The sequence below is a fragment of the Podarcis melisellensis genome (genome assembly GCF_964234715.1).
Source record: "Podarcis melisellensis genome assembly, chromosome: 1".
Classification (NCBI taxonomy): domain Eukaryota; kingdom Metazoa; phylum Chordata; class Lepidosauria; order Squamata; family Lacertidae; genus Podarcis; species Podarcis melisellensis.
Window position 1 is genome coordinate 110,542,859 of NC_138528.1, and position 20,495 is coordinate 110,563,353.

Genomic DNA, 20,495 nt, shown 5'->3' on the forward strand with positions numbered 1-20,495 from the left:
CTTGAGGTAACCCCAAGATATGCAGATGTACAAAACATTTTAGGCTTGCCATACATCAGGAAAATTCCGGACACGTCCTGGTTTTCAGGTGTAAAAATGGGGTCGGAGGGGAAATGCCAGGGAAAACCCTAATGTATGGCAACACAATGGAAGAAGCAACGTAAACAGCTCCCAAAGCTTAAAACCGCTATTTTGTGGTTCGTTCACCAATAAAAATTTAAACAACTTTGTGGGTGTCAGGAATTTTACTTTTTGAAACATGGCAACCCTAAAACATAATAAGAGGCCCAATGAGGACTGAGCATGCTTGATAGCTAACTCTCTCGAAAGGCAATCAACACGGATTACTGGATGAGAGAGGGAATGGAAGGACAACAATGTTGAAAGTGCCATAGCACAGATCACTCTATGTGCAACTTAAGAGTCAACTAGCCAAGAGGGCAAAGGGTGGAGATGTTGCTTAACAGCCAGGCAGAATGGCATGATGTTTGCAGAGGTAGCACATGCTCTGATTAGCCATGTAGTTTGGTTGGCCTTTTTCCTCCATATGCTTGGCTGAATGCTCCTTTGCTATGTACAAGACCTGAGTAAAAAAAAAGACAACAAAGACTTTCACATTTCTGAAATGGTAGCAGGAAATCATCATAGCACGGGGAAAGTTTCTGGCCTAACCTTCTCCCCAAAATGCTAGCTTCTATGTGAAGGGATATTTTATTATTATTTAATGGAGGAATATTAAGTTGTGTTTGCTGTCACCGACTGCCTGAGGTAATACAACCCAGAGTTTCCTCCCTCGGTGACAGAGGACACAGTAGTGTGGTAACATCTGGGCTTCCCTTTGCTAAAAATGCCTTCACCAGATATGGCTGTCTGCCTTCCTCACATTCCCAGCTTTTTCCTTCCATTGATTTAATGGGATTGTTTTATTGCATCTTTCAGTTATGATTAGCTGTATTTTAATGCTTGTGTGGTTGGTTTTTATACTTGTAAATTGCTTAGGAACCCATTGGTATATTAATTAATTCATATAAATAGAAGCAGCCACCTTGCTTTTTGCCTAGCCCACCTCTTCCCTGGTTCTTTCATGCCCCATCTCAAGTCCAAAGTCATTGTGGCCACAAGAGACACAGGGTGTGGTAATTCTAATCTCCTTCTTCCATAATCCCAATGGCACGGTGGCCCACACTGCAGGAAAACCTGTGCCTTCACCATTGATTGGCCTAAGTCATACCAAATTGCCCTTGCCGACATTATAATTCTGCAACAGAAAACTGCATATTGGAAAAGCAAAGCAAAAAGCCAGCCAACATGCACATTATCTAAAGTTATGAAAGACTTACCTACTCCCCTCCCCACAATTGATTTTTACAGGATTGTCGTGTGACACATTTAGCTTAGAGAAAAAAACAAATCTTGGCTGACTAGCAGTCAAGTGCCCTTTTGTAACTGATTCACAATTCCTCTATACTACTCTTAATTTGTGTTACTACTGGGCCTTGCCTCTCTCACCCCACTCCACACACACACACACACACACACACACATACAGCCTCTTGTGTAACAGTTCAATGCATCTGCCCTGACAGTAACGCAAGTTCAAGATATCAAATCACAAACAATTCTTAAAAAGACACACAGAGGACAAAACTCACTCCAAAGCTTTTGAGCAGAGCTCTAAAAATAGCTTGGTGAACAGATGCTTCAGCTTTAACTCTTATTTTCCTTAAAAACAAAGTTCCGTTATTGACTGAATGGCTTTCCATCATTTTAGAACTGTGTGTGCCTTTAGAACCAAACTGAGTAGGATAATTCTATTTTGCATAGATTCGGCATTTTACCGAGTTATCCCAGCCACACTGTATTGTCTCGGAGGTGAGAGTTCTGAACAATTCCATTTTCCGACTATCCCTCAGCATGTCACACCTGCTCACATAGAGAGAAAATTCCAGGAGATGTAAGCAGTGAAGGACAGACAGGTTGGAAAAAGCAAAGCAGTCACATTTGTGTTTTCAAAGCAACACAACATCTGGCCCACCTCTCATAAAATATGCTCACGGCCCATAATCATTGAAAGATGCACTCATGTGCTCGAAGATTAGGTGCTGCTAGTAGCCTTGCTGTCTACAGTAAAACTGCTGACAGAGCACAACATGAATAATTTATCGCTGCACTGGTGCATATGAAACAGTGTACACAACACCATAGGTTTAGTCATCGATTTTTACAGGGATAAAGCAATTTAGCTGCCTTGCCGTCTCGACCGAATGCCTTCATATCCAGCCAATGGCATGACAATGACCCAGGGTGAGGGGTGGGGGTGAGAGCTGAAGGGAGAAGGGAGGAATAGACCCTGGAACCAAGCTCTAATTTGTTTATTTATTTATCCTGTGTTCAAGGTGGCACACACAAATGTCCCAGCCCAGCCCTCATTCCAGATGCCAGGGACTTTTTCATTTGCCCCCCCCTTTTCCAGTGGTGAACTTTGGTAAGATAGCATCTGGAGCAAAGACAAAATCTTGCACACAATCCCTAAATGTGTGCTTTTGCTATTTTTTGTATTTCGTTTTCACTATTTTTTTTTGTTTTTGATCTGCCCAACATTGTTGTTGTTGTCATTCTTATTTTCATAATAATTCCTTTTGGTACTTTACCTAGATATTTACCTATATAAATATAGGTGGTGGTAGTTGTCAGTGCTTTTCTTCTAGAAAAAAAGGTGCTGGTACTAGAAAAAAGGTGCTTTTCTTCTAGAAAAAAAGGTGCTGATACCCCAGTACTGGTACTTGAGTACCAATGCTGGTACTTAAGTACCCCCAGAAAAAAACCACTACTACCCTACACTACTATACTATACTATACTATACTATACTATACTATACTATACTATACTATACTATACACTATACTATACCTCCTCCTCCTCCTCCTCCTCCTTCTTCTCCCCCTCATCTTGCACCCCCTCAACTGCCCTCACTGCCCTAAATCCAGCATTGCTTTTCTCCCCACTCTGTTACCTGCATTAACCACCTTCAGCCATATTCCTCCCATCACCACACTTCCCGTATGCATGCCTGGTCTGTTCAATGCCAGTAAAAGGGTTATTTCACTTGGGGTTATTTCACTTGTCTTCTTTCCAGCTCTTATCCCACCAGCGTGTATGAGTGTACAGGGGTGGACTTTGGTCTTTCAAATTTCAATGGCGTCCTGTGTGAGCCCAGATTTCTGCCCCTCCACCCTGCCTCTCATTTCCATTCTGCTCAATTCACTACATCATAGCTGTGACACGCTACAACACCCCCTAGGCTCAGCACCCAGAGCAGTGGAACCAGTCACACTGCCCTAAATTTGCCCGGGACCCCTTGCCATTCCCCTTAGATGAGATCATGTATCAAATCTTCACACTGCTTTATTTTTAAATAAAAGATCAGGTGGGGAAGCTGCAGGCATCCACAACTTTTCACTCTCAGTTTTTAAAAATGACACTCTTGATGTAGCAACGGGACTGGCAGTAGATCTGCACCTGGTGTGGGACAGAGAGGGGCACATAGAAGCTTAGTTGCACAAGCCATGTTCAGCCTCATTATTACAGTACCTTGGGGTGCAATTTTGAGCAGGGACTGATGCATAACTAAGTCAATAGATTTGCTACAAGTTAACAGGCAATGACAGCAGTGAGGATGATACTGTACATCTGACTGTGTCACGGCGATTTGGACATTGTTTAGCAAAATAAGAAATCCAGTAAATAAAGAGGTATCTTCTTGCAGATCAGGAAGAATGAAATCTCTGCAAAGAGGCATTTAAAGGTTTAAAGAGATGGCGGGAGTGTGTATATGCACAAGTGTATATGAGAGAGAGTACTTTAGAAAAGAGGTGGGTTTATTTTGGAGGAGGGGTGCACATTTTGAATATGGACATGGTCCTTCTCATCAGCATTCTGGGACTTGGCTGCAAAATCTTTCAAAAGTATTCCCCCCCCCCACCGCCCAAGATTCTGCTTACATTAATCATGTACTACACTACCACCATTTGTTATTAGTAAGAGCACTTAAAATAAATTGAGCAGTGTCCAAATGTGAAATCTTACTTATACATTAGGAATCCGTTCTTGAAATCAGAACACATTCCCGGCATGTGTGCTTGGTATTATGGTCTATAAGTCACTTATGAATATTGGCTTTAAAAGCATCCATTAATATTTTGCACTGTTTAATGGCTAATATTTGTAATGCTCATATTTTCATTGTTGTGCAAATATATTTTCACATCCAATGCCATTTGGATGGTGGTCGAGGAAGACAGACAAAATGCAACATTGCAGCCTGAGTTGACAACAGACAGCCTGAGCGACAGATGGCATTTTCAGAAGGCATTCATAGACCTCAACCTCATGGAATTTAATATAAAAAAAATCAACACAGCTAGACCACTGAACTTGGGAGCGTTACAATCTTTGAAAATAACAAACTTGCACAACCATTTTTAGAAATATCAATAACCAACAATATCACAAGAATCTAGTGACAAACTGAACAGGAACTTACTTACTTACTTACTTACTTAAAAGGGGGGGCTCTCATTAAGTCAGGGTTGTGCAATAGGGTAACCAAAGGGGAATGTTATTCTAAGAATGCAAGTATTTGTTAAAACATGTTTCCAGCACTCATGAAAGTGAGGCAAGACATTCTAAAGTCTTTGGAAATAGATGAGAAATGAAGTTTTTTGCTATTTGCAGTGAGTAGAAGCCAACAGAAGCTCGATATAGCCACTTTGTGTTATAAAATCAATGGCTAAATCTCATCAGTTTTAATGCAAGGGCTTGTCCATGTAGCCCTACCGTCTACTCCAGTGTTCTTCAACTTTGGTTCCCTAGGTGTTGTTGGACTACAATTACCATCACGCCAACCAGTTTAGATAGAAGCAAGGAATGATGAGATTTGCAGTTGATCATCATCTCTGAACCCATGGTTGAAGAACACTGATCTACGCCAATTGGCACCAGCTCTCAGTGAGGTCTTCCCCATCTTTGCCTACCTAATATTTTTAACGGAAGATGCTATGGAGTCTTTTGCTTGCCAAATGCAGGCTTCAGCACTCAGCTGACTTCAGCCCTTTGTTGAAGCAACTTCCTGGAAGCTGTCAGAGGTTCTGTCTTGCCTGACCTAGCTTTATATATCCCCACACAATCTAGCCTCTCCAAGATTTGTGCCAGAGAACAATCTGTTCTAGGCCTTGCTCTTGTGCTTCACAGAACACAATGGATGCAGCATCCCCCTCATCTGCCATCATTGTGCATCACCACCACTGTACCTGTGCATAGCCTGACTCACACTTGACATTGTGAACTGAATCCAAGAATAAGGAAATGTGATGCTAAGAGAAGGGTTCACAGTTCATCAGTAGAACCCATGCAGTCGACCATTAGTATGTCCATTTAAAGCAGAGGGCAGCCAATCTGCGACTCTCCCATTGTTTTTGGACTCCAAAATCCTACATCAGCCTCAACCAACCTGGTCAATGCTCAAGAATGATGGGAGATCCATCATCATATGGTAGAGTTGCCATACGCCCACAATTTCCCAGACATAGCTGGTATTTGGCTCTCTTAAACAGCATCTGGACGGAAATCGCTGAAATGTCCAGGAAAATCTGGATGTATGGCAGCCCATGTCTGGATATTCTCCTTTTGAAATATGGCAAACCTATCATATGAGAGGGTCACAGTTTACCCAAACTGGGTAGAAGGGTCTGGGAAACATCTTTACTCTAGTTCTTGGAAAACGTTTGCCAGCAAGGGCTGATATTGCCATTTTCTTTCACTGTGCCACCTTAGATAAGTGTCTCTGCTAAGGACTGTTTCTGTCTGTCACCTCTGTCTTTATATATAATAGATGTTTTGCTATGGTTGTGATTTTAATTCTACGTAAGTCACCTTGAGTGGGTCATAAGTATCAGAAAGGCAGGGTGCAAATCCAACCAATCCTGGAGAAAATGAAACTGTAGGGTGACACTCTATATTGCAGTTTCTCCTGTGTCACTCAGATGTTGAGAGAGAGAGAGGTTACACTTTCCATTATGAAACAAGTGATTCCTGGAAAGCAGCCTGGCGCACCCGCCTGATCAGCCAATCATTAGCTGTAACAAATTTGATGTATACATGGCAATTGCCGGTTTTAATTTGAGGAACCAAGAGAATGCCTGCTTTAAAGAAAGAACAAAGGCGCCCAACTGAAATGTGAGACATGTATAAAACATGCATGGCTTAGCAACATGTTTTCAGTGTTGCAATATCTTTCCATATTGCAACATTACCTATTTTTCATTTAAACTGGTTTTCCAAGCTGGGGGGTGGGAGGAGAGAATATTGGGAGCACAACCCTTCCACCACCGACAACATTTTTTCATTAAAGCTGCTGTAAGTGGTACATGACAGTGTTAGCAAAGTCACTTAAATAAAACAGATGGAATCCAGAGCAGGGGGAGGGGGATCCCGATAGCACTTTACTGAGCATAAATTGAGCAAACAATGTATGCTTTGAGGAGAAAAGAACAGAGATGTTGTCTTTCTTAATCAAGCCTTTTACATAGCAGGGTGGAAAAACTTCTTCAGAACTGCACAGCTAATCAGTGTCTGTGTTACATACGTAAGTGAAGATCATGCCACTCTGCCTATTTGACTTAACACTAACAGAATTAACCCTTCAGTTACAAATGGAATGATCCCTGCTGTTTCATCTCCAACAGACAGTATGGCCCATTAGTAATACCATGAAAAATAGTTACTTGGTACTCTAATTGTACTGAATATAATCCACTTTGTAAATTGATAGACTCAGTGTGGCTGAACAAATTGCTGGGGGTAAAGGAAATAAACCTCTCATGGCGGCGGGGGGGACGGGACACATTTTGTGCAATCCTTTTATTCCTCTAGTTGCTAGTTCTTCTTCTTTGCATTCACTGTCCTTGACCTCATTTGCCCTCACTGACAGACATTTAAATTTATTATACAAGCCATGTGATTGTTGTCCATATACAATAAATAAAATCTCGTGTATCACTGTAGTCTATCAGACTGTCTGTGTGGACAAATGAGACATGGGAAAGTAAAAGGAATTCTTTTTTAGTATGGACATTCTGCTGAGTAGGATGTGTTTATAAAGGGAACAAAATATCCTTTAAAAAATACCCAGATCCTTAATTGTTTTAAAACCACAGTACTTTATTGAAGTCTGCAGAGCTGGCCTAAATGTAGTCAGAGCTTCAGTTATCAGACTTTATTCTGTCACTACTTCTTTGAGAAGGATCATATTTAAAGGTCAGTTCACCTGCTGAAGTGTTAAACGTGTCACGTGGGTAGTGACAGTAAATCCCTTCAAACACTGCTAGCAATTTTGAAGGAAGCTGCTATGAATACTCTGCAAATCAACTCACCTGTAGCTTCTGACTACTTGATTTATCTACCCAGACAGGTATCCCTTCATATATAGGTTGTCAACCCTTCCCGAGATTAAAAACCTGGCAAGAAATCCTGCATGATTTAAGATTATAAAATTCAAGGCTGGATTAATTAGATCCAACCTCTGCAGCAATGAAATCAGTTACTAAGGAATGAGTATGTGAAAGTTTAGAAAGGCTGGAAATGACAGAAAAGCTCCCACTCCTGGAATTCCTTGAATCTAGTAAGATGCATTTTGTTCTAGTTCAGCTGCAAGCTAGAGTTTCTACCTACCAAAAATATAGCTTATCCCTTAAGCCCAATCATAGGCATCAACCTCTAGGGCTGAGGCACTTTCAGAGGCCCCAAAGTTTTTTTAGGAGGCCAGACTCCCTCAATGTTCAGAAGGCATTCAGCTCCGCCCTCTGGCAACATCAGGATGTCACACTGGGTCCTCTCAATCATCTTGAGAAGATGGCACCTATCAGCCCAGTGCTTCCATTTAGTCCACCTCTCAGGAGCTCTGGGCACTGTGTCCTCTGGTGGGCTCTCTCCTTTGCCAGCAGACCTGGCAGGCCTACCTAACTGTGGTTGATAACAATCAGGCAGTCCTGGGCAGCTGCTTCTACCTAGCCATGTTATTATTCCCAAAGCAATGCAAGGTCAGTGGCATTGTGGGACATTGAAAGCTAGATCTTGCCACGGCTAAGAGTGCCAGGCCTAGGAAAACAAAGATGTAGGAAGGTCTAGGGCAATGGGCCCTGACAGCTGTCAAGGATGCCAGGAGCTGGTCCTTCTCATCTGGATTCCATCCGTTGTACAATCTCACTTCTCAGTTTGGGTTCTATTTTTACATTTCCCGAAGTAAATGCACCCATGTTATTCCAGCCAATGTGGCTATGGTAGATTTTGTAGTCATGGCACACTTGAGTACACTTTTCTATGTATTACTAAACTCTGGAAAGTATTCTGCTGATTTTTATTTTCTGGTTATTAGTTTTCCTTAATTAGACACTTTCTACAGAAGTCACTCAAATTTCTGACCTTGACCCTCAGCATTTTCAGAATCACTCCAATGACACTGGGATTTTCTACCTATTAAAACCAAGGGGATGAAAAGAAGAAGGAAATAAGTGCCTTTTGGGTTTCTTCCTTTTTAGTTAAATGTCAAATGTAACATGGAATATGGACAGATGGACAAGTGGTAACAGAAGAACCATATCTTTCTTAAGGATTTGTTTTTAAGCAAGAAAAAAATGGAAACAAGTTTGGAAATTAGTATGGCATATGCTAGAGCTGGATTTATTTACTGGTTTGAAAAGTGGGCTAATAAAAGTTTTGGATGGGTTAGTCCTAGTTATACCATGAAACTATCATGGAAGCAAAGTCAAAGATGCTTATTGGAATATCTATATGCATGTATCAAATAACTGTCACATAGTAGCTAAGATTTAAATCTCACTCTAGCCATCAATTCAGCCCTTCAGCTCCCTCTCCAAGTCCACAATACTGACATTCCATGCAATAACCCCTTTCCAAAAGGCTTAGCATTCCACCAGTCTGTATCTTGATTGACAGGAAAAGGAAGACTAAGTCCATCCTTCTCTGCTCCCCCACCTGAGGAAGCAATTGGAAGCACTGACCGTTGGACCAAAGACAAGGACTGCATGACTACCACTCATTTCTGCAAGTGTACCCCCATCTAGCTAGGAATACACAAATGGAAGCCTCTTCCTAGCTAGACTGGAGCATCTCAACCAATGTGTTGTTTTGGGATCCTATCTTAATGCCTGTAAGTGATTGGCACACTCTCTCAGTGTCTCCCTGCCCCGGTCCCTTTTTGCTTTTAAGGATCTGCCGTTGGTTCCCCCTCTTGTTTATCTGTTGATTTCTTTTTACTTTTTTTCTTAAATTGTGCATCTTATGAAAAGACAAGGAAGCACCATTTTTCAATATTAATAATAAAAACAATACTATAGCACTACTGAACAAGTTTATTAGGACAAAGCTAGACTTTTGTGAAAGGGTTTTCCCTCAGTGAATAATTTTGATGGGCAAAGCCTGAAACAATCTTTAAAAATCTGCTCTTGAAATTTAGGAAGATCAACTGCTTGCACAGTCCAGTCCTAGGCAGGTTGACTCAGAAGCAGGGCCCACTGAGATGAGTTGTCTTACTTACTTAAGGAAGTCAGATTAGCCTCAACCAGAGCCAGGGCCTTTTCAACTCTGGCTCCGGCCTGGTGGAACGCTCTGCCTCATGAGACCAGGGCCCTGCAGGATCTGATTTCTTTCCGCAGGGCCTGTAAGACAGAGTTGTTCTGCCTGGCCTTTGGCTTGGAGTCAATTTGATTCCCTCCCCCTCTTTCTTTTTTTCTTTCTCCTCCTGTGATGAGGCTGCATTTTAATGTTTTAATGTTGTATTTTAATCTTGTTTTTTAAGTTGCATTTCAATCAACTTGTTTTTTATTGTTTGTTAGCTGCCCTGAGCCCGGTCTTTGCTGGGGGGGGGAGAGTATAAATAAATTATTATTATTGTTGTTGTTGTTGTTGTTGTTGTTATTACCAGAAGGCACAGGATTGTGGCCCTCAGGATTATCACAAGCTGTGTTTTACTTGTTCTGGCGAAGGGGATACTTGCTGTTTCCCTGGGAGTTTGGCTTTCTGAGGCTTCCTGTCCTTTTAAACCAAGCTTTTCACAGAACCAGTATACTAAAAAGGATATTTATTCTATAACACATACCTCTGAAATAATATCTCCCTTTTTTTGTAGGACTGAATTTTTTTACCAGCTGAACCTATCAAGAGCACAAAAAACGTTAACAGCTAAGAAATAACCAGTCGCCGCAGAAGCTTTCTACATTTCTTCCCCTTTCTATGCTACCTACTGCGCTGCCAACAACATATGCCAACACACCATAAGGTTTTCATTTCCACCTCCAACAGATACTGAAAAGCAATATGTACAACAGTTTCTTCAATCCAACCTTAGCGGTTGCCTGAGGTGCTCTTCTATCAGCAGCAAATTGGTCTGTGGCAACTGTCATTTATTCAGGACGCCTGGAAATCTATATTTTGCATTTACATGACTTCTTTTAATGTCAGTTGCTAATGCAAAGGTTTGATAGGATTTGGATAGGACCCTGTCTGAATGAACTGCATTTTGGATGCTTGTGGAGACCAATGGAGACAGTCACATCAGGACAAATGGGGGGGAGCAGTGCCTCATCAACCTCACTCTGCCCTCAGTGGTGAGACCACTGATGAGGATTCCTTTCTGCAAATTTATCTGAAAATATCCAGCAATGACAGTATTGAAGCACTGATGCCATCTCTTTCATATATACAGCAGATGAAAAATGGTAAACTGTGGGCCCACAAGAAGCTTGTAGGGGGATCGTCTGTCTGTGCAGTCATGAGAAAAGGCACAGAATCATTGCTGGAGGGTTCAGCCTCTAGGGCATAGATTGTATGTGACTTAGACCATAACAGAAGAGAGGTGAATTTAATGACTTATGGTGCTGGAGGAGACTCTTGAGTGTCCCATGGACTGCAAGGAGATCAAACATATCCATTCTTAAAGAAATCAGCCCTGAGTGCTCACTGGAAGGACAGATCCTGAAGCTGAGGCTCCAATACTTTGGCCACCTCATGAGAAGAGAAGGCTCCCTGGAAAAGATGTTGGGAAAGATGGATAGCACAAGGAGAAGGGGACGACAGAGGATGAGATGGTTGGACAGTGTTCTTGAAGCTACCAGCATGAGTTTGACCAAACTGCAGGAGGCAGTGGAAGACAGGAGTGACTGGCGTGCTCTGGTCCATAGGGTCACGAAGAGTCGGACATGACTAAATGACTATACAAGAGGAAGAAGAAGAAGAAGAAGAAGAAGAAGAAGAAGAAGAAGAAGAAGAAGAAGAAGAAGAAGAAGAAGAAGAAGATTATTTCTGGAACCAGCTGCATGCTGACAGAAGCACAGCACACTTCATAAATACACTATGAACCTTAAACTTTAAACAAATTTGGTTCAATAATCAAGCCAGCATCATTTTGTAGCAAGGACTTTACAAGCATGGGGGCTCATTTACTCAGGCACTGCAAGATAAAAAATAGCAGGTGATGTCCTTGAGAAACAAATATGCTTTGAACCTTGAATCTTCAAGAGTGAGTGCAAAACTGAGAGACAGTAGTGTTCAACCAAAATAGGCATGGCAGCCCATTGTTTCTTTTTCATATACATGAAAGCATGAGCAAAACATTTACTACCCCTAGATCAACACTTGCAGGGACATCAGATCACAACACTTTGGGGCCTAAATTTGGCTTGTGGGTCACCAGTTGGCAACCCCATCTTAAACAATAGGCTTATGCAATGCCTGGGGCTTTTTGTAGTGTGTTCTATTTAAGAATGCCTAGTAGACTGAGGGCAGATACAATATCACCACCACCACCACCATTTCAGTTTGTATACCCCCTTCATCTGAATATCACAGGCAGTTCACAACATAAAAATGCAAAATGAGAACCCAAAATACATAATAAAATAAAAACAAGCCAATAACCACCTTCCTACAGACACATTTAAAAAGCCATAGAATCTTGATCAGTCAAAGGCCTAATTAAGAAAGATTTTTGCCTGATCCCTAAAGATATGTAACCAAAGTGCCAGACAAGCATTCCTCCTCCAAAAGAAATTTCAAATATCACCATCACCTTTTCTAGTCTCGTTGAATATAAAGGAACACACTAAACAGTGAGATTTTGCCCTAAATAATGTTTAGCTCAGTGAATTGCATGTTGGAACTGTCAGAGGTCTGCTGAGACCACTTTTATATAAAATTCAAGGATAGAATTGCTCAGGTTAGTATAGTATCAGACGTGAGGTGGTTTCCAACTAACTCATTCTGTCAGTGCAAGTACTCCTGCTTGTGCAACCAGTGGCGTAGCGTGGGGGGTGCAGGGGGGCTGGCCGCACCAGGCGCAACATCTGGGGGTTAGGGGGTGCAAATCCACGGGTTAGGGGGTGCAAATTACTTGCCTTGCCCCGGGTGCTGACAACCCACGCTACGCCACTGTGTGCAACTGACCTTTCCCTCTCCCCTCCCTGCCCTGCACCCTCCCCAGATCTATCCCAGAGGGTTGCACAAATCCCCAGAACAGATTTAGGGGATATGCAGCAGGAAAGAGATAGGGGGTAGTTCCAACGTACAAATGCTTACACTGATAGAACAAGTTAGTTGGATACTGCCTGTGGTGTCCAATGTATTGCCTTATTCTTTGCGGGATTGGTTTCTGTCATTTAGACCCTGGATGAGTCATTGTCATGAGAGACTCAAGAAGCTTCTATGGGGACAAGTGTCTACTACCAGCTGTGGCTGGTACACCAGCTAAGACAAGACCTGCTCCAGAACAGCAAGCGGGAATAGGTCAGCCACTGTGATTCATGCACTGATGACCTCATGATTAGATGACCTCATGACTGGATTATGGTAATATGTAGGGCTCCCCTTGAATCTGATCCAGAAGCTACAGCTGGTTCCACATGCAGCTGCCTGGGTACTCAGTAGGACAAAGCCCTCAGCAGTTTAGGTTACCTGGAAAACATCCTTCCCCTGTATAAACTGTTCAATCATGAAGATATTCAAGGGAGGCTTCGTGGGTTTTGCCGGAACCTGCAAATTGTTCTTTGATGGCAACTTAGAAGCAGGCTGTCTCTGAGATAGTCCCTACCCTGTGGAATGCTCTCCCCTTCCTGTTATTCAGGAAACCTCAACATAGAAGTGTTCTTCCTATACAGGGTTACAGGGAAGCAGGCAGAGGGCCTTCTTGGTAGTGGCACCTGCCCTGTGGAATGCCCTCCCATCAGATGTCAAGGAAATAAACAACTACCTGACTTTTAGAAAACATCTGAAGGCAGCCCTGTTTATGTCTGATCTTTTATCGTGTTTTTAATATTCTATTGGGAGTCACCCAGAGTAGCTGGGGAAACCCAGCCTGATGGGCAGAATAAAATAAACAAATTATTATTATTATTATTATTATTATTATTATTATTATTATTATTAAAAACATGGCCTATTGCCTGTGAATCTTGATCGTTAACCCTGGATTCTATAGTTCTTTAGTTCTTGATCTTTCTGCTTTTTGAAATGGTTTTAAAAGTACCATCTTTATGACATGAATCACTTCAAGAATTTCTTTATAGTAAGTAGTATAAAATGTAAACAATAAACAAAGAGTTGAATTGCATTGCAGAAGTTAAAATGGAATACTGGCACTGCAATGGAGAGCGGGGTGTGTGTGTCTAAGTACAGCCCTACTTTCATTTCTTTGAAAGCTCCCTCTAAAAGAAATTCCACTTCCTTTCCAGATATTTTCTTCCATTGATTAACTGCTCCTATAGGCTGGGCTTTTCCTGTACTTATAACACACTATTTTTGGCAAGGGATTATTATGCAGTGGCAGAGCACATGCTTGCATGCAGAAGGTCCAAGGTACAATCTCTAGCATCTTCAATTAAAAAGATCAGGTGTCAGATGATACAAGTGATTATTATTTTTTTAAAAAAATGAGAGGAAAGGTCTGGTATTCACCATAAAGTCATTACAGTAAGTGCCACACTTTTAAGGTTTTTTTTGGGGGGGCAGTTGTTGGTACTGCATACCCTTGAGTACCCCCAGAAGAAGAAAAAAGCAGGATGACAGGATTCTGAGATTCTGGAGAGACACTGTTAGCCTGAATAACAGCACTGGGCAGAATAGTCTGACCTGCTATATTGTTGCTTCTTGTCTTCATGTTGCATGTGAGAGTTTTGAAACAGTTGGTATGTTTTGTCCAGCTGTTGTTGGGCTAATGCAAACAATTCTTCTGTGCTCAAAATTTATTTCATTTTAATTATTTTGCTACTTTGCAGTTAAATTAAATAAAGTCCTGTCATGGAAAGGAATCTTTCTAATACAATTCCAACTAAATCCCACCATCATTTCTTTAGAAATACATAAAAATTAAAAATAAATAAATAATTGTCCAGTAGCACCTTAGAGACCAACTAAGTTTGTTCATGGTATGCACACTTCTTCAGATACACGAAAGCTCATAGGTGCTACTGGGCATATATATATATATATATATATATATATATATATATATATATATACTGTATATACTGTATATACTGTATATATATATATATATATATATATATATATATATATATATATATATATATATATGTATATATATATATATATATATATATATATATATATATATATATATATATATATATACTGCGTCAGACCAACACAGCTACGTACCTACCTGAATCTAGAACCATCATTTCTTTGTAATACACATCCTTTGCAACTTTATTGTGAATTCTCTACATACTTACAGTGCAATCATATGCATAGCTACTTGGAAAGTGGAAGCGGGTGGCGCTGTGGTCTAAACCACTGAGCCTTTGGGGCTTGCCAATCAGAAGGTCGGCGATTTGAATCCCCATGACGGGGTGAGCTCTGCCAACCTAGCAGTTCGAAAGCACACCAGTGCAAGTAGATAAATAGGTACCACTGCAACGGAAAGGTAAATGGCATTTCTGTGTGCTCTGGCTTCCATCACAGTGTCCTGTTGCGCTAGAAGCAGCTTAATCATGCTGGCCACAGGACACAGAAAGCTGTCTGTGGACAAACGCTGGCTCCTGAAGCGAGATGAGCGCTGCACAGCATAGTTGCCTTTGATTGGACTTAACTGGGGTCCTTTACCTTTATCTACTTGGAAATAGGTCCTGTTGAGCTTCATTGTACTTATTCCCAGGGAAACATTTACAGGACCTCAATTTTCACGACATAATTTTAATTACAGCATACAGCGACACATAGTATCAAAGCTTGAGTTCATTTCCGTGCTCCTTCTGAACATTTGTTTCAATTACACCCATTTACCGCAGAGGCAAGGAACCTGTGGCCCTCACTTAGTAGTGAGCTACAGCTCCCATCATTCCTGACCGCTAACTATACTGGCAAAGGCTGATGGGAGTTGGAGTCCAACAATATATGGAGGACCACAAATTTCCGACCTGGGCTTACAGCATCTTATCCAACCTTTACATTCACTACAATGTTCACTCATGGTTTTCTTGATCCATAGCCATTTTCCAGTCTCACAGCTCTTGTGGTCTCCTTCCCTGTCCCCCAACTTCTTTGTTCTTCAGTTTCCTTTTGCATCCTCGTCACGGCGAAACATTTCCCTCCGTCTCATAGTAGAAATGAAAATGATGTGATCATGGGCATAGCCATGGTTTGTGTTAGCAGGGAGCAGAAACTCAGTTATTTTTATTGATTTACTTGACCATGAATGTGAGGGTGCTGGGGTGTCACACTTTCCTACTACGGAACTGATATGAATGGAGGCTCTTCATTTCCTCTATTTAACACCATGTAGCTGCACTTTCACAATCATCTCTTTCAAGTCACTCACAAGCCGTGAAGCAAGCAAAGAAAAGACCTAAGGCACCATCACCCCTTCCACCCCCAACTAGAAATCTGAGAAAGAGCAATAAATCCTCAGATTTGTGCTTCTTTGCTCACTAGATCAGGAGTGGGATTAACATCTACTGTCCTCATTCTTAAGACCACAACCACACAGCAAAGTTAGTTCAGAGGAGAAAGAGATGAGAGCGTAAGAGAGGGGGATAAACTGCTCAGCAGTGGCCCCTCTTGGCCAATGGAGAAATTGCACAAATGCAATAAAATAAACTCCTTTGAAAGCTGAAATAACCAGGGCCCTTTCATTACATCTAAAATCATAAATTGCTCATTTAACCAGTCTTATGGGTTTCTCTATATCTGATGTTCCCTGGGAATGTATGCATTTCCTTGCCGACAAAACAACATGGGTCTCCTGCACTAAAGTTGATTATACAGTGTTGATGTCACAAAAAGCTTTTGGTAGAAGTTCATTTTAGCTTCAGTCATGTGTGTGCATATATATATATATATTCATTTCACACACAAACACACACACAGAGAGAGAGAGAGAGAGAGAGAGAGAGAGAGAGAGAGAGAGAGAGAGAGAGAGAGAGAGATGCACACAATTTTTTGGTGGAATGATATATCTACATCTCTTCAGGACAAAGTCAACCGTCAATCAAAGACTTAATAAACAGCACTGAAGTTATTCCATGAACTCTGAAGAAATGGTTGCTTTTTACCACACTCTACAACTAGCAAAGACTGTTGAGAACAGCTGGATTTGGGGATTTGAGCACAGATCACAATGGACTTGATACTTTGGGAAAACTGAATTGTATATATTTCACCGTAGATTACAACTTTTAGTTCAGCAGTTACATTAACTTGGGGGCACTGCTTAATCTGTTAAAAGTTTTAAATACTAATAAATCAGGAAACCCTTTTAAAATAAAAATTCTGACAGAAAAACTGTGGGTGGTAAGCACTAACTTAGATGATGCCTTCTTGCATGGAACACATCTTCTAAGGTGGTGCCTGCTTGGACAGTGATGGGGAAGCTGCAGCCCTCCAGATATTTTAAGGCTCCAATTCCCATCAGCTCCAGCCCACATGGTCAGTGCTAAAGGAATACAAGAGTTGTAGTCCAGGAACACTTGGATAGCAATACTTTCCCCCTTCCCATCCATGATCTAAAAACAAAAATGAATAGCTTTTTCCATTTGTCCTAATATGTAAAATCATACAACTTAATTTCATTCTTTAACAAAGTTAACCGCACTGTCTTCAGTTGGGTGCCAGCTCTACTTCTTTCCCCTCCTGTCCATTATGCTGTTAATTTGGTTCCTTTTTCATGCATAATGCCCCTTTCTATTATGTATCAAGAAGAGAAAGTCAAGATTGCAGACTATGTATTTTTTTACTTATGAAAAACCCCATATCTCCCTTGAAAGATTTTTCCACTTTAAATTACATTTAAGAAGTACATTTACATCCTGGTTGACTGGCTCTGTGAAATAATTTTGCATTCACTTCCAAAAAGAAATGAATTTCATTTTTGAGAGCATTAGGTTGTATTATAAGAAGATTTTCCTTATATTACCTTTCAGGAAGTCTTCTGTATCACTTTCATTAAATTAACTTTTTTAAAAAAACAAAAAACTCTCCCCAAATACCGAAACTGAATTAGATTTGCGGCAAAGGCCAATTTTGCCACATGCCAAAATAACTTCAAGGCAAAACAAATTATGTCAGTACTCAGGGATTGGTGACATTTAGGACTTTTCTACATGAGAATGTGGTACGTAAGAAAATATCTTAAGATTTGCTCCCAATCATGCCGAATAATAAGCAGATAATTGAACTTTCAGATGTATTAGTGGTACATGACAAAAGGCATTTGACATATATATTTTTTGGAATGTGATCAACATGACATATCAAAGGGCCACTTGTCACCAAACAGAACTTTACAGAAGTGCATCAACTTGAGCTGCGATCCTCCACAAGGTGTAACATTAACTTTGTTCCAGGCATCTGAAATATTGCAGCAAATCTTCCCTTGTCGTTGGTAACAAATTTACCTATAGATATTTGAGATAGGAACCCATTTCACCTGCTTGGAAGCACATTCCATTGACAATATGGGCACTTGCTTCCAAGGAATTGTATTTAGGATCACAGTTATTAATGACACAGAGAAAATTCTGTATACACAAACCAATCATTGCAATGAAAGCTCAGGCTAGTGAACAATGAAGGTAATAAGATTTTGACACAGTTTAACCAACATGGATAGAAATGCTTGTGGGCTGTTTGCTAATTTCATCAATGAATCATTCTTGCCTTGTTGCTCCTTAAAGAGAACAGCACCCAACTTGGCATAATTCATACCATCTTCCATTATTATTTCATAGGGATCTCTGTGTGTCCCTGCTTGATGAAACATGAATTAATTTAACAAGGTGCTTCCAGTGATAACCATAGAAAAGAGCGCCAACATTTCCTAAACCAGTGTCATTTTCTATTTAGTGTAATTTATTTTAGGACTTGCCTCAAACTTTGCTCAGTCACTATATTTACGGAGAAATCACAAGGTAACCATCTTTAGCAAGCATAGGAAGCAACTCTTCCACACAAGGGACATGTGCTGAATTCCTACTGCATTGTTGCTATAGAAAAGTTTCAATAAGCACTAGTGAGAAAACAGCGTTCCTCTCTCCAAAGCTGGATCCAGTACTATAGAACTTTTTCAGGGCTCTCTTGCACATGGTGACAGGTCCACAGTGGGTAGCCTTCCTGCATCTCATTTGTCATATGAAGAAGCTGAACTTCTTCAGAAAACAATTCCTTCCAGCGTCAACAATTTCAAACACAGACACAACAAATGTGATCACTCTCAAGTCAAACCAAGCATGTGTTCGTCAACAGATTTAACAGAAGAGTTGCCAGCCAAACACCCCAACTAATGTAATTTGGCTGGCAACCTGAATATACCAATATATCATTGAGGTAGGTGTGCCTTTAGTGCATTCTCAACTCAAGCCACCCCATGGGCAGTTAGTCAGCATCAACCTTATGTGCAAAATAAGCTTACTCCTGAGGGAGAAGGTATAGGAGTGCCTTCTTAAGCACTTGGAAGTCAAATGAGAACAGGTGTGCAAGATTGTAATCCTAGATACACTATCTGGGAGTAAGGTACATTGAAAACAGTGGGGCCAACTTCAGAGTAGACATGCATAGGATTGTACTATAAGTTGATTTACATCCCCTTCTTATCAACAGGGGGATGCTCCGAACTACTATCATTCTTCAACAACCTCCTAATGAAAAACTCAATAGTTTGAGCCTCCATCTGCCTTTCCCTTCACTTTCTGAAGACCCTCACACCCTCTTTCGTATTAAACAAAGCTGAACCAGAGCTAGACATAAGAGGGATTCCACTTCCTCTGGAGTCGTAACCTCTACCAGATAACTGCACAGCTTGTTTTAAACACTCTGCCCTCCAAGAGAAGAAGGACTCGAACTAACCACTGCTTCGACCAATAAGCAAGAGCATCTGTGCCCCTTCCACTGGGGGTTACGGTAAACCAGGTCCCATCACATAACGAGCACGTTGGAGAGCCCTGTCCAGGAAGACCCAGAAGTAAACCAACAAGAAAGCAGGGGAGACTGAACACAAGGTAATCGTTTTCCCTATCCTTTAGCAAATCTATCTCCACCAAACCGACAGAGAACCTTCCCTGGAGCGCGCCGCTCGGAGCTGTCCAGGGCGCTGCGGTGCTGAACCCAGAGTTAACCCAAGCGAGGCATCAACAGATAATGGAGCGAGCGAGGAAGAGGAGAGGGGGCGGGCGGGTGGAGAGGAAGGCTCCTTACCAGAGTTTTGTTGCCGTTCTTGCTGAGAGGACCTCGGAAAACTCCCTTGATGTTGCGAAAGTGCCCATTGCTGAGGTGCGCGGAGCTGATGACAATGTAATAACACTCCATGGGGCAGCCGCCTCGTGGGCTGCTGCCGCCGCTGCTTCCATGCACCCCGAGGGTGCCCGATCAGCCGGGAAGCAAGGCGCCGGGCGTGTGTGTGTGCGCGCGCGTGTATGTATGTGCGTGCGCGTGTAGGGTGGCGGTGCGAGGAAGCGGCGATGGGGTGGCGGCGGGAGTGGGTGGGGAAACCCGGGGGGAAGCGAGCCCCGAGCACACACAAGGCGCGCGCACCAGAGGCATGCACACCGCGCTCCCTCCGGCTGCTCGCTCCAGCTCAGGCGGTGGAAGTAGCGGCAGCCCGGCTCTCCCTTTCCGCAGGGTGGGGAAGAAAGAGCGAGACGGACAGAGACACAGCAAGCAGGCGAGCTTAGCAATGGCCGGAGCCAGCAGGCATTGACCACGGTCTTTCCCCCCCCCCCTTCCCCTCAGAGCTGCTGCTGGAGGAGGAGGAGAGAGAGGAGGAGCAGCTTTAGCATCTCTCTGGCTTTGCCGAAGGAGTCTGAGCTGCTGCCTCGCACAGGCATGGTGCTATTATAGCGCGCAGCCTTGCCGCTCCGCTGCACTGAGCCAATGGCAGGGAGCCACTAGCCGGGGAGCTGTCAGAGGAGTGCAT

At 42.0% G+C, this 20,495-nt stretch overlaps 1 protein-coding gene across 1 annotated transcript in view; it reads right to left on the reverse strand.

The window, feature by feature from the left end:
* The window catches only part of ZNF804A (zinc finger protein 804A), a 196,884-nt gene extending 176,530 nt beyond the window's left edge, over window positions 1–20,354 (reverse strand). Inside the window, exon 1 of the mRNA XM_081906067.1 lies at window positions 19,778–20,354. Coding sequence (XP_081762193.1) covers window positions 19,778–19,888 — 111 coding nt within the window. The 5' untranslated portion in view covers window positions 19,889–20,354. The remainder of the gene's footprint in view (window positions 1–19,777) is intronic.
* Window positions 20,355–20,495: the final 141 nt, after the last annotated feature.